At 49.9% G+C, this 24,286-nt stretch overlaps 7 protein-coding genes across 7 annotated transcripts; 5 read left to right on the plus strand and 2 right to left on the minus strand.

Moving 5' to 3' along the window:
* Positions 1–922: 922 nt before the first annotated feature.
* On the plus strand, positions 923–5,300 carry DEU56DRAFT_734730 (uncharacterized protein; the record flags this gene model as incomplete). The annotated part of the gene is made up of 7 exons (XM_041348400.1): positions 923–1,358; positions 1,583–2,850; positions 2,903–3,400; positions 3,448–3,561; positions 3,615–3,685; positions 3,737–3,771; positions 3,829–5,300. The coding sequence occupies 7 exons, from the start codon at positions 923–925 to the stop codon at positions 5,298–5,300; spliced, it is 3,894 nt and encodes a 1,297-aa protein (XP_041209650.1).
* A 635-nt stretch (positions 5,301–5,935) lies between these two features.
* On the minus strand, positions 5,936–7,131 carry DEU56DRAFT_911498 (kinase-like domain-containing protein; the record flags this gene model as incomplete). The annotated part of the gene is made up of 7 exons (XM_041357298.1): positions 5,936–6,163; positions 6,216–6,440; positions 6,493–6,530; positions 6,585–6,615; positions 6,666–6,848; positions 6,904–6,969; positions 7,015–7,131. The coding sequence occupies 7 exons, from the start codon at positions 7,129–7,131 to the stop codon at positions 5,936–5,938; spliced, it is 888 nt and encodes a 295-aa protein (XP_041209651.1).
* A 5,020-nt stretch (positions 7,132–12,151) lies between these two features.
* DEU56DRAFT_279552 (uncharacterized protein) lies at positions 12,152–15,452 on the minus strand. Its single transcript, XM_041345443.1, has 5 exons — positions 14,011–15,452; positions 13,856–13,959; positions 13,351–13,804; positions 12,993–13,301; positions 12,152–12,935 (listed from the first exon to the last, which is right to left on the minus strand). The coding sequence occupies exons 1-5, from the start codon at positions 15,299–15,301 to the stop codon at positions 12,226–12,228; spliced, it is 2,868 nt and encodes a 955-aa protein (XP_041209652.1). The 5' UTR covers positions 15,302–15,452; the 3' UTR covers positions 12,152–12,225.
* Position 15,453: 1 nt separating this feature from the next.
* DEU56DRAFT_279531 (thioredoxin-like protein) lies at positions 15,454–16,528 on the plus strand. Its single transcript, XM_041345442.1, has 4 exons — positions 15,454–15,923; positions 15,976–16,173; positions 16,234–16,305; positions 16,361–16,528. Exons 1-4 carry the CDS (start codon positions 15,879–15,881, stop codon positions 16,391–16,393), a joined length of 348 nt encoding a protein of 115 aa, XP_041209653.1. The 5' UTR covers positions 15,454–15,878; the 3' UTR covers positions 16,394–16,528.
* DEU56DRAFT_796664 (thioredoxin-like protein) lies at positions 16,490–17,760 on the plus strand. The gene is made up of 5 exons (XM_041352905.1): positions 16,490–16,698; positions 16,763–16,813; positions 16,870–17,046; positions 17,105–17,179; positions 17,231–17,760. Exons 2-5 carry the CDS (start codon positions 16,769–16,771, stop codon positions 17,282–17,284), a joined length of 351 nt encoding a protein of 116 aa, XP_041209654.1. The 5' UTR covers positions 16,490–16,698; positions 16,763–16,768; the 3' UTR covers positions 17,285–17,760.
* A 120-nt stretch (positions 17,761–17,880) lies between these two features.
* On the plus strand, positions 17,881–21,294 carry DEU56DRAFT_279785 (uncharacterized protein). The gene is made up of 2 exons (XM_041345444.1): positions 17,881–19,309; positions 19,359–21,294. Exons 1-2 carry the CDS (start codon positions 17,956–17,958, stop codon positions 20,927–20,929), a joined length of 2,925 nt encoding a protein of 974 aa, XP_041209655.1. The 5' UTR covers positions 17,881–17,955; the 3' UTR covers positions 20,930–21,294.
* Positions 21,295–22,433: 1,139 nt separating this feature from the next.
* DEU56DRAFT_911504 (uncharacterized protein) lies at positions 22,434–24,281 on the plus strand (the record flags this gene model as incomplete). Its single annotated transcript, XM_041357299.1, has 4 exons — positions 22,434–22,652; positions 22,718–23,371; positions 23,426–24,187; positions 24,246–24,281. 4 exons carry the CDS (start codon positions 22,434–22,436, stop codon positions 24,279–24,281), a joined length of 1,671 nt encoding a protein of 556 aa, XP_041209656.1.
* Positions 24,282–24,286: the final 5 nt, after the last annotated feature.

Raw genomic sequence — 24,286 nt, forward strand, 5'->3', positions numbered from 1 at the left:
GCATCCGGTATCTATTTTTCGAGGTTCTCAGCGAATGAATGCCAGTTCGGATGGGCCTGGAGACGATTCAGAAGTGGTTCACTTCCAATGATGGTCCCGTTTTGGGCGTTGAATTTGCTTGGACCACTGAGGCTTGCATAGTGAGGACATACGAAGCTGTCAAAATGATATAAAATAGAATAGGAAGAAACGGAGAAGGGAGACAAAACGGAGAGATGTTTTAAGTTACGGCAAGCACTGTGGCCAAGCAAGGCCAGACAACGGGGGGTTGTCTTCAGATCCTCAGAAGCGAACTAACTCCAAGCAAGCCAACACTCAAAGTCAATCATATTCATTGACTTAGTCTTTCTTTAATACTTTATTATCCTGCTTTTCTTATACCAACCACTCCCACCAACCAAGTGCGGTTCCAGTAATTTGGCTTGCGGTCAAACTTGAACTTACCGTGTCGCTTGCACAGCAGCAGCCTCGAGGCAGAAATCTGAACTCAGTTTGCTCACATCTGGCAGCTTTTCAACCGTAACCTTGATCATCAGGGTCCAGTTTTTAACTGTCAGTTTTTGCTAGTTGCACTGCTAGTACCAAATCATTGATTGTTAGTACCTTGGCCTCAGGCCGGCATCGTTCACCGTTTAAACCATCTTTCATTTCCCCGTGGCCTCCTCGTGGCCTTTCACGCCAACGCCGCGCGACGATTACCCATAATATCTCCCGCCCTAATTAATCGATCTCTCAACTGTCACAGAATCCAAATCCCTTTGTCGTCTCCTCCTCTCTCTTGCACCTTCACTCCCACATAGCCCTCTGTTCACCGGAAGTCACATACCCAACCCACAAACTCCGTCTTCAATTCCCCAAGGACTTTAGAGACGGCTTGCTTATCCCATTTCTCGTAAAACCTCGTCAATTTTTATTCCCGCGGATGCCTGGTGTAGCCGCCGCCTCTATTCATCAGCGCGGTGCTTCAAAGAAAAACTTCAAGTCCGTCCTTGGTTTCGGGTCTTTCAACCGAAGCCGTTCTTCAGTCGACTCTTACCTTCCCCGTCAACCTACAAGTAGAGTCAGCATCGATACCACCAGAAGCTTTCAATACAAGCGCAAATCCCGTCAAGAACGTGCAAGTGCTACCGACGTCTCCTCTGATTCACTCTCAAGTTCCCCCCACGCACATCAGGAGCATAGTCAGAACCATAAACACGACCCCAATAACTCCGTCCGCAGTATGAAGTCCATAGACGCCGCTCATAACCGTCCTATTAGAAGACCACCCGTCAGGATTGATGCTCAGGAAGGTCCCTGGAGCGTCAGCGTCGCCGAGACTCCAAATGATGCACACTCGTTTAGCATTTACATAAAGAGTGAGTCTCGCATTTTCTTCCACTCTTTCTCCATCGGACGAGTTTGTCCATTACCTACGCATTTGGATTCTTGTTTGGCTTCCGCGGAACTCGGGTTGCCATTATGTGTGCGCTCGACAGTGCCATGTGACTACCGCCCAGCGTTTTATGTCCCGAGGTCCTTGTTAATTCCCGCAACATGTCTTTGACAAGCGAACCTGCTAATGACATTCCTTCTTCCGCAGCCTCCACGCACAACCTCACCCTGACTCGCACTGCCACAGAGGTCGTCGAGTTGCACGTCAAGCTTGCGGACTCCGTCCCAGGCACCAAACTTCCCAAGCTGCCTATAGACTTGGCGGTCCAGCCCATCAAGCGGAATATCTTCCTCAACACGCTTTCCCGCCTTGCATCCCCGAGCAACAAAGTAGCACGCACGGTATCTACACGCATCGCTAGTGCCAGTTCCATCACTCCCATTGTTTCACCCACGCACGAGATTGGTGACCCTTTTACAGAGGCAAGCGCCACAGCTTCAGCGGGCAACACAGTCACGAACCTTGCTGCGTATCTCACCACTATCTCAAATGAGCCAACATTCCGACAGACCCGCGCGTGGAAACGTTTTGTACGTGTACGCACCGACGACCTCGAAAGCGTGCGTGTAGAGCGCGCAATCAAACGTGTGCGCTCTGATCTGGCCGCGCATGTGGGCTCGAAAGTTACTCCCAACATCAGTTCGGGCGATGTCAGCGAAATCGAGGCAGATGGTATCAATGGTGCTACGAGCGAAGTCAACCTGAACAATTTCAGTGTCGCTGACTTGAGAGAGGAGGGGATTAAAGAGGAAGAAGAGGATACAGAGTCTACGGTTCAGGTGGAGGGTCAAGCTTCTGTTGCGGATGAGTCTTTTAGTGCTGGAGTGGCCGAGGAGATCGTCATTGCGGATGAAGCAGTTCCTGCACCCGTTGAGACAGACTTGGCAGCTGCTAACCCAGCCGATGAGGAAGAGACAGCTGTCTCCACGCCTGTTGCAGAGGTCCAGGTTTCTTCTCGGATACCTCGCTCCCATTCTGCCGATCCCGATAAAGCCAGTCGTCTCTCGCGGGTATACACCTCTTCGACATTACAGGATGGCACGAGTTCCCAAACGGGCGATGATTCTTCAATCAGCACCAACACCGGGGAACGCAAGAAGCGCTCCAAGTCGACCGACCCGAACAAGGAACTCAAGAAGCGCTCAAAGCGCAAAGTCGTTATTGATGACTTCGAGATGATGCGTGTCCTTGGAAAGGGCTGCGCAGGCAAGGTCTTGCTTGTGAGACACAAGACGAGCTCCGATCTATATGCCCTGAAGGCGATCACGAAGCGCCATGTCTTGGCGCACCAGGAGCTGCAACATACGTTGACCGAACAAGCTGTCCTCAAGCGGATGGCAGCAGAGTCGAAAGACCCATTTGTTGTCAAGCTCTGGTGGAGTTTCCATGATAAGGAGAATCTATTTTTGGTCATGGTATGCTTCTTCATTTAAGTGCAAAAACGCACGTTAATGGCGTTTATCCTAGGACTTCCATCCAGGTGGCGACCTTGCCACGCAGCTTGCACGTTGGGGTAGGCTAGGTCGGGACCGTGCCCGGTTTTACGCCGCGGAGATAGTTGAGGGGGTTGAGGGCCTTCATGCAGCCGGCGTCATCTACCGCGATCTGAAACCCGAAAACATCCTTATTGGTGCAGACGGGCACATTGTACTGACAGACTTTGGCCTCTCAAAGGAGTTTCCACGTCGTGTGGTCGCGGTGACCGCGCCTCCTACTCCCACGCGGGGTGAGTTCTACTCAGCTCCAGGCAATGAGCCCGCGACGCCGCCCTGGATGAAGGGCGAGAAGACCGCGGACCTTGCAGTGGGATGGAATGGGCAGACTGTTGGCCCTATGGACGCGACGACGACTTTTTGTGGTACAGCAGAGTATTTGGCTCCAGAGGTGATCCAAGGACTGCCATACAGTTACGAGGTCGACTGGTGGAGTTTCGGCACAATGCTCTATGAGATGTTGACGGGAATTGTAAGCGTTCTGTCTATAAGCTTGGCGGTTGCTGATATGCGCAACAGACGCCATTCTGGGCGAATAACCACTCCGACATGTATGTCAGGGTCCTACAAGACGAGCTGCAGTTCCCTGAGGATAGAGCGATTGACCAAGACACTAAGAGCTTGATTAGAGGGGTGGGTGATATTTCTTGACTATGACCGCAAGTCATTTATAGTTGCCCACGTAGCTCCTCCAACGAAATCCTGCACTTAGAATGTGCGAGCCGCGGATCAAGCGGCACCCGTACTTCTCCATGATGTGAGTTTATCACGAGGTCAACTTTCCTAATACTGATTCATTCACCTTCAGTGACTGGTCGCACGTGTACTACAAGCGCTACATACGTGAGGCATATTCGCTGCTGTGGTAGATAGTGTGCTTACTTGGTGTTATCCCTCTAGCCCCCTATATCCCACCCATTGATCCTTCCAACGCCAGTGATACCCAGAACTTCGATGATACATTCCTGGATATGGAGCCAGTGATTGACGACCCGAACGATCAGGAACAAACTGATACAGACCGCGATCAGACGGACGCTGAACCCACAGATGGAGAAGGCGAGGATTCAAACACGACACCCTCTCACTCCCGCAGCCCATCAGTGCATCCAATTGACGAAAGCGTCGATGTCTTTGACGGGTACTCGTTCAAGGGCCGGCATTCTGTTATCCTGGACGACGACGATGACGATGACGCTTCTGGAGAATCTGAAAGGGAAGAGACGGATGAGGAAGAGATACCGGCCATTCTTGCAAATATCTTGGATACACCCGTGCAACCGGCGGTCGAGGAGACATCTCCTGTTGTTGATCTTGAAGCGACTCCAGAACCGAAGACTCCTGAAGCGAGGCCGCAAGTCTTGCCAGTGGAGCCACCTGCTGAGATCATCGTCCAGCCGCAAGAGGACATTCCAACACCGGTTGAGGAGACTGCATCTCCATTACCAGTTGAGCCTATCACACCGTCAGAGCAGACATCCACTCCTGGCAAAGAATCATCACCATTGCCGACTACTCCCACGTCGCCGCCTCAAGAGATTGTGCCTATTCCACCAGCGAAGGATGTCAAGCCGAAGGTCACGAAACCAGTCACCACTCGGCCGAGTGCCCATCGTGCAACGCGTAATCGCCGAGAGAAGTCTGGCGTCCCTGCGCTTGACCGCTTCCTTTCCGATGGCCCTGATGAGGAAGAGTGTACGGAGAAGGAAGAAGAGGACGAGGACTGGGACTTCATTGAAGCTGGAGATGGCGAGGACCGCAATGGCACCAAGGGTACAAGCTTGTTCGCTCGTGGTGTTGTCGACCGATACCGGTTGGCCGTATTCCGCAAAGCATCAACCCCTTCACAACGGATGGGTGGACGCTCATTTTCTGGCATCTCAAAAGAGTCTGACGTTCGCGGTCCCGACCCGGCAGAGTCACCCAGTCCATCAGAGAAGCACCGTCGTGGACGTGCACCTGGGTTGAAGTTCCGAAAAACGCCCAGACAATTCCTCCGTGCAAAGTCTCCGCCATCATCATTTTCCACCAAGTCAGGTTCTACTGTCAAAACTCTCACTCCTTCCACATCCGCTACGCTTTCGTCTGCATCAAGTGGTGGCCTCCTATCACCCTCCGTTTCGGGCACGAGTTCAACACCAATGTCCCCGTCGCTCAAATCGAAAGAGTCGGCAACTTCTGTCGGCGAAAGTCTATCGTCGGATCAGTCAAACGGTGATACCATACCAGAAACCCTTTTTTCACCCGAATCGACGAGAGGAGCCTCGGCTGCTCAAGCCGAGGAGCCCGAGAAGCTTAAGAACAAAAAGCTCAAGAAGTACAAAGAAGGCGCAGAGAAAATGCTGTCGCTCTTTGCTTCTCCTCGTCAATGATCATGATCCAGACGACCGCGGGACCGGTCTCTCCTCCCTTCTACTACTTCCACATTCTCGCAAAGTCAAAGCCAAACAATAATCTTGTATCCTTCATCTCAAGACTCATTATCACTATGCATTGCCTCACAATTACTTACTAGCACTTTCCTTTTTTTCCATACTCCTTTTTTATACCAGTTCATCAAGGATGGTTCGCGAACTAGAATCGCAACCGGTTGTTTTGCTCCATTACATATGGACTGGGTCGGGTGCTCGCCTTACGTTTTCTAATTGATTGCGTCTTTCTGTCATTACTTGCATCACTGTTTTGCTTAGGATTTCAATCGTATTGCATCCCAATAATCGGTCGGCTTGCTACAAGTTTGTTATTGTCATTTTTGGAATGCGTCATTTTCAATACCCCTGCTCTTGGACGTATGTATCAGTGATGCTTTCAAACAGGCTACGACGCCCCATGAAGGGGCTACACCACTCGAGTATCCGTGGTAGTATACGCCAGGCTGGTCACGAGCCTAGCTTTACGCTACATTGACGTATATAGTGCTATGTAGTTGCCTTCCGGGCCCGGCCCAGTGCGCGCTATACTGGTACAGTGATTATACACTATATACAAGAGAAATACAGGGGTGAGCCTACGTTCTGGTAGTAGCATGGAGAGCCAATAATTCATTCCTGATTGCGCCGTCAATTGCCGCTGGCGAGGGACGGTCCCAAGGTCTAGTAGACCAACACGGCTCGATAAGCGACCAGTACTTTTCATTGAGAGAATATTGAGATCGGGAAGGCGTTTTCGACTGGATTATCAGTGACTGGATAGCGGGACCATTGATGTAATAATAGGGAACGTCGTTGGTGAGGACCTAAAATGGAGCTCATGATATCATCAAGAAGTTGGAATTAACCTAGACGTACCTGCAACATGATACCGCCGAATGAAAAGACGTCGCTCTGCTCGGTTGGCTTCACCACAGATCCATCCACATTACCTAAAAGCCGCTCAGGAGCCATCCACCGCATGTTCCCTTTGAACGTGGACGTCCAGGAAGCCTGAGAGGGGCTTATAACATCGGAATACATCAAGGAAAGACCGAAGTCGGCAAGACACGCGGTGCCATCAGCATAAATGAGTACATTAGGCTGGAGCTCACGTCTCAATGAAATTAAAACTATCAAGAAGGGTCGAACTCACCCCAGTGAGGTCCCCATGGATGATTTTGTTTGCATGCACTATGAGGGATAGGTTACGACACCAGATCTAGCACCAATGTAACTAGAACGTACGATATCGCAGACCAGCTATGATATCTCTAAGCTAAGTTTGCCATCAGTTGGTGGTCTGCATAAATGCATGGGCGCACTTACCATCTGAAATCGTCTAACGAGAGTCAGGTCCCCACTCACACCCAAATAGGCCGTCAGGTTACCATTCTCCGCCCAACGACTCACTATCGCTATATGTGGGCTGAAGCCATCTGTAACACCATAAACGGGCAGAATGTTTAGATGACTGAGGTTGGCGCATATTTTGAGTTCATGCGCTATCCTCTATGAAGTATGGCATAAGCAATAGTCGTACGCAGTCCGTCGTCTGGTCAGTCACCGTGTTCTTTTTCTTCACCACATCGGGTGCATCGGACATGCACCCCCGCAATGCTTTTACTGCAACCTGCGCATTTTAGACAAACAGAGAAAGAGAATACTGCAAACGAACTTTGATTTTCTTCGTATTTGGAATGTGCAAGGTACATTTCCAGACATCCCCGAACCCACCACAAAAAGCGGCATACGTTTGGTCCTTGGAGATGTAATCCGTGAGGTTGTAGAACATCGCTTAGGGGGGATCACCGTAACGAACGGGCAGAACTGTGTGCGTGTAGGATGAGGAGGGAAGGAGTTCGCGGGGTAGGAGGGTAAACGGGGTATCAGCCGTGGCCCAATTTGTAGGCCCATCGCCAAAAGTCCCAAATCTTGATAAGGTACGCGCTAATATATTAATCAGCTTTTAAGTTGAACCGTTTTTGTTGTACGGGCACTAGAAAATGGGCCGTGATGTTCTGAGCTGTGCGCGGAGCTTGCTTATCGCTGGACATGCTCAGGACCCTGGACTCTGCATGGTGCATTTAAATTAGGACTTCACATTGCTGGTATAGAGGCTTACTCAGCACCTTGGTGTCTTGTACTGCAGCACTGCAGACCAAATGGTGGTGTACGAAGTTCCACCGGTCTAGATTTCAGTCGACGAGTGTCCTGAACACACCAGACACTGTCTGGTGCGTGTGTGCACATGCCAATGCTGATTTATCCATGGGGAACCTAGAAGTTAAGAAAGGTGAGTGAAAACAGTTTTCATCGTTTTCCGACAGGGTAATCAAAGCCTCCAAAACACAACTTTGAACGTCCTAAATAATTGCGTCTTGAGATGGTGTGACGCGACTGCGCAGTTACTCGTTAATATTCGTTAATAGAAAGTAAGTAAATCACATTATTTTTAGAGTTCCGTGGAAGGAAACTCCAGCATCCTGTGCGCTATCAACTTTGCGTGCGTTAGTAATCCGTTTGACTCTATGCATGTATTCGACCTCATCCACTTGAGAGCCTTAGATGGTGCGCTTCACCCTGTACAACATGGGATGAGCATCATGAGCGGTTACATTTGTCCTGCGGGTATCGAATAGTGCTTCAACCTCGTTTGCTGCCTCTGGCTCGAGGTCGTCGTGGATTCTCTCGAGGAGTTGTAGAGGCTGCGATTTGGCCACAAAAGATTTGTTAGAGCTGAATGTGTGTCCGTTATCGCGTTCGCCGTCTTGAATAGACCCGTATCTTGGGGACAGATGCAGCAATGATACGAAAAGTGGGGATCAAATCAGATATGACGCCTGCAGTGAATATATGCGCGTCTTTGAGACCGGAAATATTCAAATCTTTTCTGTAGGATGCAGATTTGGGCATAGGAAACGTGGGCCGAGAAAAGGATATGCCTGGATTGGATGGTAGAATGAAAGGCAAGCCTCTGCCACGGAATGGAGAGCGATGCGAGGGGGGGCTAGAGCTTGCATATCAGGGCGTTGAATGCCGCTGAAACGCCCCGACGCGCTAGAGAACGACGCGTCCATGGTCACGGTCAGTTGATGGTCCCCGGAGCCAGGTTTGCCAGCGAGTTTGTGCTTCCCGGAAATATCCCTGCAAAGCGAGTCCTCTTCACTGAGTCTGTTTTGTGTGGCATTGAATCAAGTTCATTCTGTGTACGTCAGTGCGTTGGGGCTGGCCTAGGGAATTCTAGGTACGGAGCGGCATGGTTTTGAACGGGTGTTCAGCGACTGCATGGGTAGAAGCACAAGATGCGGAACGGGGGTCAAACGACTGGCTGCGCTCATGGCTGTTTCTGTTTGGTGTGATTCAGAAAAGACAAGGATGGTTCACGAACTAGAATCGCAACCGGTTGTTTTGCTCCATTACATATGGACTGGGTCGGGTGCTCGCCTTACGTTTTCTAATTGATTGCGTCTTTCTGTCATTACTTGCATCACTGTTTTGCTTAGGATTTCAATCGTATTGCATCCCAATAATCGGTCTTGTTATTGTCATTTTTGGAATGCGTCATTTTCAATACCCCTGCCCTTGGACTCGTGCGTCAGTGCTGCTTTCAAACAGGCTACGACACCCCATCAAGGCTGCTTGGAAGAGGAATCTCATCTAGAAGACAGCAGCAAACTAGTTTTACATGATTTGGCCCCAACACCAAATAAATAAGTACCACGACGAAACTTGAAAATCAAGAAAAAGCCAATTGTCCTGCTCCCTGCAGAGCACCAGACTACCATTAACTCCGTTGAGCATCTCCCATGCTACACGCCATTGCCTGTCGATATTTGCACGCGCTCCTGGAAAACGATTGACGTCATGCCGGTTGCTGCATCAGAGTCTGCTATGAGTCGAGCATTATATTCTCGAACACTTAGGATGAGGCGTGGTCCCAGCACACAGGACTGTATGGCTCCCAAAATATCACTCAAACCACGAAGAATCTGACCGTCCAGGAAAGATATGTCCTATAGTAATGATGAACGGCGGTCGCATGCAGAGGTCAGTGAAAGATTGCCATACCAGTAAGATCGTTGGAGAAAAATCAAAAATGAAGATGAAGCAAGACATGGCGACAAAACTAGCACGTTCAATCATTCAGCGGAAAAGGGAGCCATATTCACAATATGAGCTCACCTCGCAAAGTAGACCACGTGGGATTTGATCAACACCGTGAAACAGTCCCCGATAATCCCTCCTGCCGAATGTTGTCGCAGCTCACGGAAGTGTTTTACAGCAATCCAGACTGCGAGACACAGCGCGAGGACCTCCCAGACAGTGCCGAGTATCCAAGTCATGGAAGCCAGAAGGGAATTGTCCGCAGAATTGTCCCCATAGCCAATCGTGCACGCAAAGGTACCAGAGAGAATGAGTTCCTCTGGTATTCATCAATGAGCCCTATGCACGTTTTTCATTCACAATTAAGTGTACCCCCTGAAGTATAGCTCGTTGACATTGCAATGCCCACTATGTCGAAAATGTTGAAAGCAAAGCCCACGACGACGAGAAATATCAGGATCCTTGCGGATCGTTGATACATGGCATGTAACCGAGTGATCATGATGACTGCAACATGTTTCGGTCAAGTCAATATCATGGGTCTTGCAACTGCACAACTCACCACACAGCATTGGAAATGCTACAACACTCGTCCAATTCCCCACGAGGTACAGAATCCGGCCTGAGAAATCCGGTTAGTGATGGGTCTTGGGTGGATCACACACTACAAACAGACTCACATCTGTAGCAGTCATGATAGTAAACAAAGAAGCTGGTCAATATGACACTCACCCCTACAGGGTGTCGCGGTTAATTGAATGAGAATAGCAGGCATCGGTGCAGAGGACTCACTGAATCTGTCACAAAAATCACAGGAAGATTGACTGTATGCCACTGGTGAGAAAAAACAAACACTGTGAATGCGAGAAGACATACGCAGTATGTTCAGGCTGAGTGCGAGAGATAGCAGATTAGCACGACACCAATTGTCAAGGCTTCTGAGCATACACAGTATAAAAAATTCCAAGATAGCGCACCTAGGATATTGTCAAGTCAGCAGACATTCACAACAGGCAAGCTACGTACACTCAGATAGAGAACGGTCATGAGGGACCAACGTTGTCTCTGTCGCAAATTAATATTGTTCTTCTGACGTGGAACTGTGCTCACCCACACCAGTTCGACCTACAAACAAATATTAGCGAGATGGCTGCTCCGGTCATAGCATCAACGTACCTCTTGTCCTAACGAAAGCGCTGGAAATACATGTAGGAAATCAGCAATTCTCTAATGTTATCATGCTCACCCCAATCATATGTCACTGCAACAAAGGCGGCAACTGGAAAACCACAATCAAGGTCAGATTGAGACATGAGCGCCGAAATCTGACTGCTCTTCACGAACCTGTAAAATAGCTGGCAATACGCCGAGCGTTGATGAGTGGCCAATACCTAGGGTCGTCTGAGACTAGTGTCATACTGTTAGAGAATGGATGTGAGGGAGCGGGGAACCTGGTGGACATACAATGATGATATTCGTGCTAGATATACTACCATCCAGCGCTTGGATGACCGAAATGAGATCGAGAGATGAAATATGTTCCTGCCAATGGATATGATATCATGTTCGAAGTGATGTAGCGGGCCTTGAATAAAATGCCGGTGATGCGAAAGTGATCAGGTACTGAAGCTTAAGGTTCGATGCCAGCGATCACCGCACCCCGCGCCAACGGCAGAACAGTGCGGCAGTGTCTTCCCTTCTATCGAGGTCGTTCACTACAGGTACTAGTAGATCTCTTATATTGTTGATCTTCATCCTAATAGCCAGTGTTTCCAGCCTGTACTTAATCAGCGAATAAATAATGATTTAAAGATGTGGGGCTCAACGTACGTAGAACAAGTTGGTCATAACAAATTTGCACGGGCGGAACTTGAGCACCGCAAAAGATGAAAGAAAATTTAGAACTGTTCGTGATTTTGTCACCTAAGTTTGTTTTGATGCCATTCTCACATGCTGGATGCCAGACTAGAAAAGTCAGCCGTTAGAAATAGTAGGTGAGATCCACCTACCCAGGCTAGCAATACCTCCCTCCAAGTACATATCTCGAGCGTAGGGACATGGATTGGAACACGGCTGTGCTTAATCGATAATCAGGCAAATTGATTCACATAAAGATGTGGGGCAGCGTACATAAATCAAATTCGTTTGCGCGCGTACTAGTACGGGCGGAACACTTGAACACCGCAAAAGATGAAAAAGGGTAAATTTGAACTGTTCGTGATTTCGCCACCTTGTTTCAGAGATGTTCTTCAAGTTGTTACACAGCAGTCCATCATGACAAAGGATTCAAGTACTTCCCACATGCTGGTTGTAGTGGGCGCAGCGATTTCTGAGTTGGTCTTTTGGATTGCGGTAGGACCCCGTGGAGCATCTTCAGTGGACAGCGTATTCAGAAGACATAGCTTCCTCGATGGTCGGCGTATCATTTGGGAGAGAAATTAAGATGCGCTTGTCGTGCTTACTAGAGTATGGCTTATATATACTACAGTTCCCATAATGTATGTCTGCGGTACTGAAGTGGGGGACAAACGACTGGCAGGCGCTCAAAGAACCTTGATGTTGAAAATCGAATGATCAAGATAGTTAGGCCGGGTGAATTGTGTGATGTTTTGAAGTTTGGGTTGTTTGGATCGAAAGCTTTTGCCAAACAAACTAAGTCAGACGGTAACCAAATTAAGCGCTAGCTGGACAGTACTCCTGAAGCGCATATCACGATCTGATAGCATTTAACCCGTGCCCTAAAATAAGATAATAGTATGTACATAGGAGGAGCTCCAATAAGTCAATTCAGCGTGTCCAGACTCTCTCGTATGAGTCTGACCCGCTCCTCAACAGCATTCAGCGTCGTAGTGATAGCATCCACCTCCGACCTCCAATCACCACCCACAGGACCCGACCCACCACCACCACCACCACCACCAACCCCAGCCCCAAAAACGCCACCAGAAGGCCCCCTCGCCCTCCCAACAGACATCTCCTCCCAAAGCCCCGTAACAACATCCTGCACCCACTTCTCCCTCTCCTCAGTCTTCCTCGCCTCCTTCCTCCTCCCCGCCTCCTCCCTCTGCCCCACAAGCATCAACGTCCAAAGATTACTAAACACAAGAATAACAATAACGAAATATAAAATCGTCATCGACGAACTCTGCTCCCAAGCTTCCTTGACGAGCTCAAGCGCTCCAAACGTAGAGCGCTTCGCAACGCCGTAGGCTCCGTCGAACGTATCGTACGCCCATTGGAGCCCGCGTCTGTTCCGTTCGTGTTCGCGCGCTCTACGGGCTTCTTCGTCTGAGATGCCCAAGGAGCGACTGAGGAGGTTGACGCTGTTAAGCTCCATGACGGGGCTGAGAGGCTCGACGGGTGCTACGGCTGTTGGGTCTACCCCTGCAGGGATGAATTCAGATTGGTGTTCTTGGATGTACATCCGCATGGCCTTGTCAAGGTCGGAGTGGTATACTTTTTGACCATCTATCGCAGATTTTTCGATGAGACCTGAGTATCACATCGTGAGCATAAGACTTTATGGAGTAGAGACCAACTCAAGCACACCTTTGATGAAACTTCTCCCAGTCCAATCTACCTGCGTGCTGACGATGACCCGCGTGGAAATAGAGCTTGCCCACATTATGCACGTCCTCGTCTTCACAAGGAACACGCCTCCGCTGGGCACGTCAGGCGTCTTCGTCGTCGTCAGCATCACGACGTAGTCATCAAAGTCGCAGGTCAATGTTTCGTCGTGGATCTCGCATTTTGTTTGCTTCGGGCCTACACTATTGTTCAGGGGCTTGATATACGACATGTTCCTCGCCAAAAGCTTCAAGTTATCGCCTGTGGGTGACCAATCCGATATCTGAACATCTAAAGGGGGAGCATCAGCACTGATTCAGTAGAGCGAGACGTCACCCACCCATGAGTTTCTGATCCACACGCATGAAATCCTTGATGAACCCACTCGCAAACATCAAGTTATAAATCTTGTCGGGGGTCCCAGGCAACACAGTTTCCAGCGCAATCTCATTAAGGTGCCCTCCACTTTTCGAGCATGCGCAGGCCGTGACTTTGTTGGTGCGGGTTACCGGAGCGACTTCTTTGCCTCCACTTATGACCACAGGACCTGAAACATCAGAAGTACTAGCAGGCGATACGATATTGCCAGACGAGCCCGTGTGACTATCGGTGAAAGCTTCTTCAGGGCGAGCGAGACGCCAGATATTTGCGATGACGTCATACGTCGTGTCACGGGAGAGGAACGAGGCGAAGGTGTATTTTGCCTGTCGGGTAGTTATTTGGATGGCGTTGGGAATGACGAATGCCGTCATCTTCTTCTCCAAAGCGGTGATTTCGTATATTGGGATTGACAACTGTGGGGGTATGGCTTAGTCTGTGAGTCTAGATAGGCACGCGGAACGTACGTCGGTGATCCATCCAAAGATGTTGGCGTGGAAACAAATATGGTTCTCTGAGATGTATATCCGCCCTTGAATGAGAATTTCACGCTGCAATGCGCATCCATAATCTAGAAGACATAAGGCAGATGCTTTTGATGAGTTATGACGAAATGACGAACCTTCGATGAGATAATCGCCTTCGGGGATACTAGGAAACAGCTCGTGGAAATCTGCATTACGCTTGCTGCTTGCAACGGCAAAACCCGTGACAGGAATATCCTCATTTATATCAAGTTCATCGTCCGACGCCTCGCTGTCTTCGCTAGAAGCAAACGTGTCTGTCTGACCGTCTGAAAAGTCATCGCGACTGGATGAAACGTATCTTGTGGTGGAGCTGGCATCGACAGAACCGGGCACAGATGTCATGGATGAGGAAGCGGCATGCCGCACCGCAGAACGAGCAGACCCATTTGATCTGACCGTTCCACTGGTAACCTTTGACGCCGAAATTGGAATTGGAGGAACAGGGGACATTTGAGGACCAGCATTGGTCATGGCGAGGCCAGAGGCGACTATAGCAGAAGCAATGCCGGATTGTTTACGAGTGGGAGTAGTGAGTGAAGGACGACGCCAACCTTTTTTCTTCTTTGAGTCTGAGCTGGTAACGGAGCGGATTGATCTAGCGTCGGGGTCGGTGAGGGTAGGTAAAAGCTCCTGTGGATGGGAGCTTTTTCGGGAATGGCTTATTGCGGTGGGCGAGTCCACGAGGCCTTTTTCAATTATGACGGCATTGTGCTCGTGGCGGCCAGCTCGCCGGGACGTATCGGGGCGAGAGCTGTCATGCTGGGGGTGATCAAATTCAAGTGGAGCAGGGGGCTGGGTTCTACTGCGCAGTGACTGTTTTGAGGGAGCTCTTTCGACTACCTTGTGGGCGTTTGGAGGAACAGTAGTGCTACGCTTGTCTACGAAGGCTTTCAAGTTTCCAGTGGATGATGCAGGTGAGAGTTGGTGGAAGGGTCTGGGTGAGCTGTCTGCGCTGGTCTTCTTCCATTCTTCGGGACGAGAACGAGAGGGGGTTGGAGTTGGAAGTACGTCATCGGAGGACAAAGAGGTGTCGCTCGCCATTGGACGAGCAGCGAAGGACACAGCATGTCTATCTGCGACCATCCTCTCCTGGGAGCGGGCACGTCGGTGTTGAGATGTGTCAGAATGAGGGTGGTCTTGTGAGGTCGAATCAGGAAAAACAGAAAGGGCTGAGCGAGGGGATGGCGGAATTATACCAATTTTGACACTGCCCTTTGTGCTTGAGTTGTCACTAGCTAGGTCTAGAAGAGATGAAGGAGTGTATGATAATGATTGGGAGTGTGGGCGCGCTGGAATGGATGGACGAGGTGAAGCAGTCGTATTCTCTCTTCCGCTCGGAGATGAAGGCGTAGGCCTGACAAGCTTTGAGAAAAAATTTGGGGCCATGGTCTAAAAGGTTAGGGTCTGTCTCCGACTCGTCGGAACAGGTTGTAATTGATGGTTGTTGAGCTCGACGACGTAGGCGCTACCTACTGCGGACTTGACATTCTCGACGACGTCCAACACAGCAATGATAGACATTGCACCATTCGACCTAAAAAGGCAATTCAATTAGCCAAGCTTCTTCTTGACGACCACCTTCACCGTGATCACCGGTACCGTAGTACACTTATTCCAGCAGTCACTTGGGGTTCAAATCGCCTGGTAGTGACCTTTCTTGCAATGATCCCCTCCTACGATTTGACCTCGATACCCAAGGGATACCATCAGTATTGATCGAGTATCGATCAACTCATCATCGATGCATCATCGGTAATATCAGTCGCGACAGGTTCATTATCCACATATCCGCTGATTTGGGTCGAGTTCCTGATCAAAGAGATCAATCGAGTTCATAACATATCCCATATCCATATCCCATATAGTCTCTCAGAGTCTTTCGTAGTCTCTCATAGTATTATTAGGCAGTCACGGTATATAAAGTTGATCCAACACTCCCACCTAACCTCTCTACTCATCTAACATGTCGGTCACCGTTATCGAAACTGCTGAGCAGTACCAAGAACTCGTAAGTTCTCCGCATATACATCCATGCACATCCTATTAACATCATCTCACAGATCAACAGCCCAGGAAAGAAAGCCATCATCGATTTCTGGGCCGACTGGTGTGGCCCATGCAAAGCCATAGCTCCCCGCTTCCAAAAACTCGCCGAATCCAACACAGATGAGAACATCGTCTTCGCAAAGGTAGAGCTCATGATGGAAGACCCAAACCATTGGACGGTCCCAGTTGCGAACGAGCTGAAAATCGTGTCTGTGAGTAATATCTGACAGAATATAAACAATGGGCGCTCATTGTGATCTTGTACTTATCAGATACCGCACTTTGTGGCCCTGAGTGATGGCAAGAAGATCGGGTCTCAGAAGGGGTCTCAAGTTGATCTTGCTGTGCGTGTTGTTATCAGGCTTTTTTGCCATTGTGATTACTGAGAGGGTTTTCTAGGCTTTTGTTTCTGAGATCCAGGCTTCTGCGTAACTTTAAGTGATACGTGCGGTGCCGCGCGAAGTTATCTTATCACAATATTTAGACTAGGTACTAGTGGAGTTGGGTCAATCAATTCACTTGTCGCATTGCAAGCCCTGCAGGGGGGAGACCGTCAGCCACAATATTCATGGCCCACCTGGGGCATCGACGTCACGGGCACGTCATGCTGCTGCATGTAGCTGAAATGAAGTTCATCACAACACAACATGGATTCCAATCGCTTGACATAGACATCCTCTGACATCCACTTTGTACTTTCTTCAACCCATTGTTCTTTGTTTTCACGTCAAAATTTTGTCAGACCCTTGTTTCACTCATCTTCGTATTATATATACTAAATTTCGTTACACTTGGACTAAGGTCGCAATGCCTTTCAACCCCATCGACGATGCTCAGGATTTTACCAGAATCGTGAGTGCCCCCATTTGATGAAAATGTCTTGCTCATAGTCACGCCGCCGCTCCCAGATCAACAGCGGTAAAACTGTGGTGATAGATTTCCACGCAGACTGGAGTGGATGGTGTCGGTCGACCTCTCAGCGGTTCTCCGAGCTCTCTGACACGTTTGTTCGCATCGGCGTGGATTTCTATCGCGTGAACGTGGATGAACTGGAGGATGTGGTGTTGGAGGCTGATGTGCGCGTTGTATGTATTTTTAACACGATGCTTTTGTGGAGCCAATTGAAACCGAGGAATAATAAAGGTGCCTACATATATGGTGTTCAAGGACGGGAAGAAGGTTGGGCATTCCACGGGCGTGGATGGGTTGAGTCTACACGTGAGTAACTCGTGTTTGATGTGGAGTATCTCACTGACTGTTCCGTGATAGAAATTGATGGGGTCGTACGTGACGGGATGGACAGGATGCGAAGTCGTTGCTTAGGTGGAGACAATCAATTGTATGAAACGATGGGATCGACTTGTTATAATATGAATTGTATAAGTTACAGCATTTATGATACACTTTACCTGGCATGCACTTCGCGCGAGGCGGACGCCACGAAGAGGAATCCCACTAGTGTGAAAGGAAGTCCGCCGGCATGGGAAGCAACGTGTCTCGATGGAAAGCTGTAATCGCGAGTCATATCAAAAAAACGACCACTTCGCGTGTTCTCTTCTACCGCGGCTACGCATCGAGGTTCCTAAGTGTATACCAGGTGAATCAAGAGCGCTATTGGGATCCATTGGAAATGAATGCGGGGAGGAGTGACCGGGGAGGATCTGCTGGGCTTCGTCATGGCCAGCAGTAGCTGAATCCATTTTTTTTTTGATTCGTAGGTTTTGAAACGTTGGTCAATTCAACGAAACATTGATCAGGCGTATGCAAGGCGATAAGTCTAGGCGGTTTCGGGTAAATCGGTGTCCCTGTGCTCGTCGTCACCGGTGTCGCTTCCAATTTTACTTTGATCCTAAATGGGGAAAGAATTAAACAAAGACAAACAAACCCTGTTACTTGTCCATACCCGACATCGCGAGCCATCGACCCTTTCATTTCTTGCCCTCTCTTTCATTCATCGGACTGGCTTTCTTCTGCTAACGTCTTTCACCTTCTTCATGCCATTGCTTGCCGGAATATTTGCTAAACGAGATAGGCAATCTGGTGCTCGCAGCCCACCTTCCAATTTAACCGTACCAACCACACCGACTTCTACAGCCTCCATCTCTAGCACAGTCGTATCCTCAGAACCAGATTATGTCTTTCCAGACAAGTCTTTAAAGTCTCTACCGCCAACAATTTATACCGGTCCACAAGCAGCATCATCGAGCAAGCTCAAATTGCCCTTCCGTCGGAGACATGTACATCAGCCACATGTCACAGGCACCTCCCAAGGCGTATTTTCTCTCAACGATAGTCCCCCGCGGGCCCACATATCCGGCGTCGTCTCTGATTCAGGACATGACCTCCCCCCTTCACCACCAAAACCGTCCTTCTTTGGAGTATACCACGACCCCAGCGTTAATTCCACACTTTCGCTTCCCGGTGAAAACACGCGCCGTCAATCTCGCCTACATACCCCTTCCGCTATCGCTCGGAACGAGATACACAGCGCACCCCCGTCTTCGTCGACGACGCCACCTAACTTGAAAAAACAAGGCGGCTTGTTCTCCTGGGCTAGAGAGCGTACTAAATCGAAACCTGCCCCACCACCAGCAACTCTTGCAGCTCCTCCCACTCCCAGTCCCCACCCGAAGGACAGTTTTAACTTGAAAGCTTTCCGCCACGTTCGTTCCGAGTCCCCCACTCCTCCAGCGGCTGATATTCCTGATACCGAACTTCCCCTTCCTCCTGCCCGGCCACGCCCGCGCGGGGACAGTGTTGCTTCAGATTCCTCCCAGAGGATATCAGTCGCAGCGTTTCGTGAAGCACAAGCTCGCAGGAGCCGTGCAGGTTCACCTGCACCTTCATTGCGACCCCCTTCTTTCCTCGATACCCTCCGCGTTGAAAATGTATCCAGACAACGGGCTTCTACGGTTTCAACGCCTACGGGAAGTGAATACCACCTACCATCTAATCGCAATTCTACTGCGCCTCCGCTGTCAATTCTGATTAACCGAAATTCATCCGCCGTAGACACTAGTACTTCGGAGTCGGATGAGTCCGACGAAGACAATGAAGAAGTGGATAGTGATGGTGTGCCTATCAAGCCTAGTCGCAAGCGCACCGTGACTCGTCGCCCTGGTCCGCGCTCGCGGTCTGATGCGGGACATGCTGCTGTATCGAGTTCTCAGATTCAACGGCCAGATCCACCGAGATGGTCGAAATCGGACAATGTACAGCTACGACAACCTGATAGCCCAGCTTCTGTGCGAGCAAGGGCATCTGCCTCCACTAGTGCTCTCACGCCAAATGCTGCTGCCCGTCGTGCGTCGACTTTAGCTGCTGCAAACGCTTCCTCCGCATCATCAGGCAGGTATCCGAGTTATAATTGTCCTTCTGTTCCTGACATACTTTTTAGCCTCGGAGAAACCTTTGCCATCGCCTGTGTCACAGAGAGCGGCGAAAAATGACGACTCTGATACTTCGTCGGATTCTGATACTGATTCTGAAGACATGCCTTTGTCTGCACTCGTTGCACCACGCAGACCGGGAAGCTCTGCATCCATATCCACCACCAGATCCGCTGCCTCACGGCCTCGTATGCCCGCCAAGCCCCTGATTGATATCAAATCACTCGTCGGAAGTCCTCCTGTGCTCACGCCTGTCCTGAGGCACGAGCATTCAGTGAAGGTGCCGTCTAGAAAGGGTAAGGAACGTGAGGTGGATAGGGACGAGCCCTTTGCTCCTCCCCCCGTTATCAGCTTAACGCCGAGCCGCCTGGCGGAGAATCCTGCTCCTGTAACTCCCCACGAGCCCACAAGCCCAGCTCCCAAGATTCCCCCTCCTATTCGTCATAAGAGGTCAATCAGTGATATTGGGCACGTCCCTCGGGCGTCCACCTCACCGATCTCGGTTGATGATGATTTGATGGACGCCATCAGACTCGTTACTTCCTTTGATCAATCACGAGATACCTCACAGTCGCCTACGCGACCTTCCCAACAAGTGCCGCCCCTGAACATTGCTCCACCTGCTGTCGAACGTGTAGCAAATGCTGCCGACAAGCCAGAATCTCCTCGTGACGACCGTATCGTGCCAACACCTGTTCGAGAGTATAAACCTCCAGCATCTTTCAGCGTCACCTCACGCCCCCCGCGTCGATATAGCACTGATCTCTCTCAGGCAGCATCACCAGCCTCACCTACGACAACGTTCTCCGCCGTCTCCAAAAAGTCTGCTTCTCCACAACGATCTCCTTCTCCTATCAAGTCCCTCAAGTCTGCATTCGCTCCTCGTTATCGAGCAGCTACTGTATCTCAACAGCCCAATGTACCATCAAATGACAAGTCAGATGCTTCATCCGTCGTCTCAACCTCTCGATCTTCCCGCTCTTCTCGTGTCCCACCTGTCCCTCTCATCAACGCTGTGCCCGATTCACCTTCCGTGAAAGCCAGTTGGGGGTCTTCGAAGGATTTATACAAGACCCGCCCTCCTTCGACGCCGAGTGTGTTGGAGAGCAGAATGTCTCGGCCGCCGTCAGGCACGCTTGTCTCCCTCGTGCCTTCTTCAAGGCCTGGCATGCCCGCGGCACCACAGTCGTCCAGACCGCAATCGCAATCACTGATGCCCTCCCGGCCATTCGCAAGTAATAGCTCTTTACGAGGCGAGAGTCCCGCTGGCAGCTCAACAGGCGATTCGAGCAGCGGTCGTGCGCCGTTTACTCCCCGTGATGGTAGTGACATCGGGGTGCAAACTGGACGGAGGGATGGAAGCGAGGCGGATTTGACGCTCAAGGCGCGCGGTGCGAATGCGAAGCGGTCGACTGTGAGCTTTGAGGATGATCCGCCGCGTGGGCGGGAGAGGGTTAAGAATGATGCTGATGATGAGGGGAGGCGGAATGAGAGGAGACGGACTGAAGCGAAGGCTGCTATTGAGGTTTGTGTTCTTGTTTCTGCTACCCCTGTTCGATGTCCTGATATCTGGTTGTAGCTCGGGAAAATCGTCAATGGTCGTGGACCCATCGTGCATAATGGTTCTGACGATGATCTTGTGCCTCAGCGTGGACAGCGGATGAGCATTAATCCTATGATGGGCATGGATCAGACGATGCCAGGGATGAACGCTCCTGCGTGGGGGCAGTGGCAGCAGCCCATGCAGACGGGTATGGGACCTATGATTGCTCCTCAGTTCGGCCCGGACCAGAACTTCTTCGCCGCCCACCAGCACGCAATGATGATCGCGAAGCAAGCGTACCAAATGGCAGTGGCTCAACATGCGATGGCAATGGCCGGAGACGAATGGGAACGAGGGTCCAACGTCGGCGGTGGGTCTGTATATGGAGGGGGTGGAGGTTCTGTGTATAGCGGGATGGGAGGTGGGGGCGGGATGGGTATGCTCAGCGTCCCTGGGATGAACATGCCTGGTATGATGCCGAATCAGTGGTCCGCAGGCCCCGTGATGTTCCCTGGCCGGATCAGCAGTACGCAGAGTGAGTTTGGAGGAGGGTCGAGAAGCGTGTACGGGGAGTCGTTTGGTCCATCCATGTCCTCCCGTTCGAGCTATGCGCCCGCTGCATACGGTGCCCAAAACAGTGCTGCGAGTGCTTATGGAGGAGGCCCGAGGCCCCGCGCCAAGACGGGTGCTTCTCAGCCGTCGAATTTGCAGCCGCAGACGCCTGGTAGGAGTCCTGGACGAAAAGCTGCTCCTCCATCGAGCTGGAAGAGCTCCCGATAACACGTCGTACGATGATTTCATGACGTTCCATCCATTTTTGATTTTCACTTGCATATTTAATTATTGAGACGTTCCAGCTAGTCGCTCCTTGGTACTATGACTTTCCTTTTTAATTCTATGATAGCGCTCGAACGTTTTTTTCTTCCTTTTTTTTCCTTCCTTCCTTCCTTTCTTTCTTTCTTGGTTGAAGACGCTGATGCATATGCTTGCATACGGTGCGCGGATTTTGCATTAGTCTTTTTCGAATCCGACTTCGACTTTCTTTCTTACTCTTTTTCAATCTCATTCTCTATTCATTTTTTCGACTCTCTTTCTTATCATCGTCATCGTCATCATTAGCATTGACATTGAACTAGCATATACCACGATTATGGCTCCTGTTGGGACAATTTCACGCATGGTCAATCTCAATCTGCTTGCACAATATTGGTTCTCTTCATCTTCCGTATGTCCTCATCTCTTCGGGGCACAGCCACAGACAAATCAGGGATTCGCCCCTGTTGTCAATTCCTTTCAACCAACCCCCATCACTCAACCCAGCGCTCAGCTAAGATCCACATTTCATCAATGTATTATTATTTGACTGTGCTCTGTAACTTCATCAAGATAATTGTTAACTCATTGTTGAGTTGCGCAGAAAAGCTGCGTGATAGAAAAAAGGTGATTCGTCAAATTTTGGTGGCCGCAGCCAAATTCTCATCCTCTTTAGACTCGAATTGAGTGTCGTGTTAATAGCGACAGTTGTCCAAGCAGGGGGCCCATGCCATTGGTCCCTCATACACTTCCTCCTACCCCACCTGTGTCAGAACATCACCCGCCAGACGTTGACACCCCTTTGTCCTCTATCGTGGATATAGGAGGTCCTGTTTGTCGTGAACAAATGCCCTCTGGAGGGGCTACCTTCAAAGATATGCCAGAGGAATTGTGCTGCCATATCCTCAGTTTCCTTTCATATAACGAAATCATACGATGTGCTTCGGTGAGTCATTCATTCATCCCTGTCCTTCGTGTTATACAATGAATGTATTCATCTGCCCAATACAGACCTGCCTTACAATGTACAACACGGTCAATTGCTCTGCCGAGCTACAGTACATAATCGAACTCGGTTCTCAAGGTTTGATTGAGGTACATCCGCGACCGTCTACTGTCTCTTTTCCGGAATGCTTGCGTATCATCAGAAACAAGGCAAACGCGTGGAACACATTCAGGCTCAATGCCTCGGATTCGTCTCGTTTTACAACCTTGTACAAATCCAACTCGATTGTCCATGGAAACATTTTATCTTTTAACCCATCCATCACTTTCGATGCTGCGGGCGACGCTGTGGATTTCAAGACCTACACAACGTGTTCTGCTCAATACTGGATGGGTGACGATCGATTTCCTCTCACATACCGGTACATGGACCAGCTCCAAGACCTGGAAGTCATCATTAGACTTTTGATCGATGCGGATACAGATAGCTTGAGGTTCCGAATATCGTTCTGTACGATATCCACGGGGGAAGAACATCCCTTGTCCCATGGATCCCGGGTAGTGAATGGTAGAGCCGCTGACGATTGCTGGGCAATCAATGTTTCCGTTGCTGTCCTCGACAATCGCATCGCAGTTTATGTTTCTAGGTCTAACAACAAACATGTGTACTGGTCGCTGCACGTCTTAAATTGGAAACTTGAACAATGTGGTCAAGCTGACGTAGGCGTCTGCTTCTGTCTTTCACTTTGTGGGTTTGATCTGAGCATTTAACAGGACTTACGTGCGATCGACGACGGCTATGCGTTGTTGGACATCCGTTTTCTTGCCAAGGAAAAGCTTATAGCTCTCTCGAGGGATGGTCAGATACATCTTTACGACATTGAGGACCCATCAAAGGCACCACGGCTTCATGCAAAATTTATGATGCCCGTCCATGGCAAGCACGGCACCTTTGATCACCCATCGATATTTCATAGCGCCACAAGTTGTGCGGGCCTCGCAGCACCAGATGACCACTGGATTTGGATAACAAACCCTGCAGATCGAGTCATATCGGTGACATGGGCCTCTCCTTGGTCGGTTTTTATCATATCCGCTCGGATATTTTTCATGGATATTCCTCCGACGTGGTTCGATGTGACATCCGAAGACAGCCACTCAGTCCCATGGTCATCTTGGGGTCCACAAAACTCTCGTTTCTTCCCTGGAAAGGGGTTCAGCAGTGAAGGACTGGGCTTTTTTGGCATTGGAGGATCCCGTGTTATATGGGCGTATCCCGTCGCATACGGAATCGATTCAATGTTCCATTTACACATGACCGACTTCAATCCCTCCGTCGTGGCATGTAACATTGACAATGTATCCAGCAAACCTACAACGTCACCGCTACGTTACTGGTCGGACGTGCAGGTGACGACATACCTCCCTTATGTGGAGGCGATCCGCGACCATGTTTGCCGGGCCCGTGGCTCCCTTTTGAATATCGTACTGGACGAGGAGAAGATAGCGATCATTACCAAACCGCCAATCAAGTCTGTGAGTTCATTTCTGTTTGTCTGGCTCACGAAGTCAACCATCTCATTGAACGTATCAGGAGTGGAGAATGCAAGTCGACATTTTTGAACCATAGTCTAT

Source organism: Suillus clintonianus (assembly GCF_016758775.1).
Source record: "Suillus clintonianus strain FC179 chromosome Unknown DEU56scaffold_26, whole genome shotgun sequence".
NCBI lineage: Eukaryota > Fungi > Basidiomycota > Agaricomycetes > Boletales > Suillaceae > Suillus > Suillus clintonianus.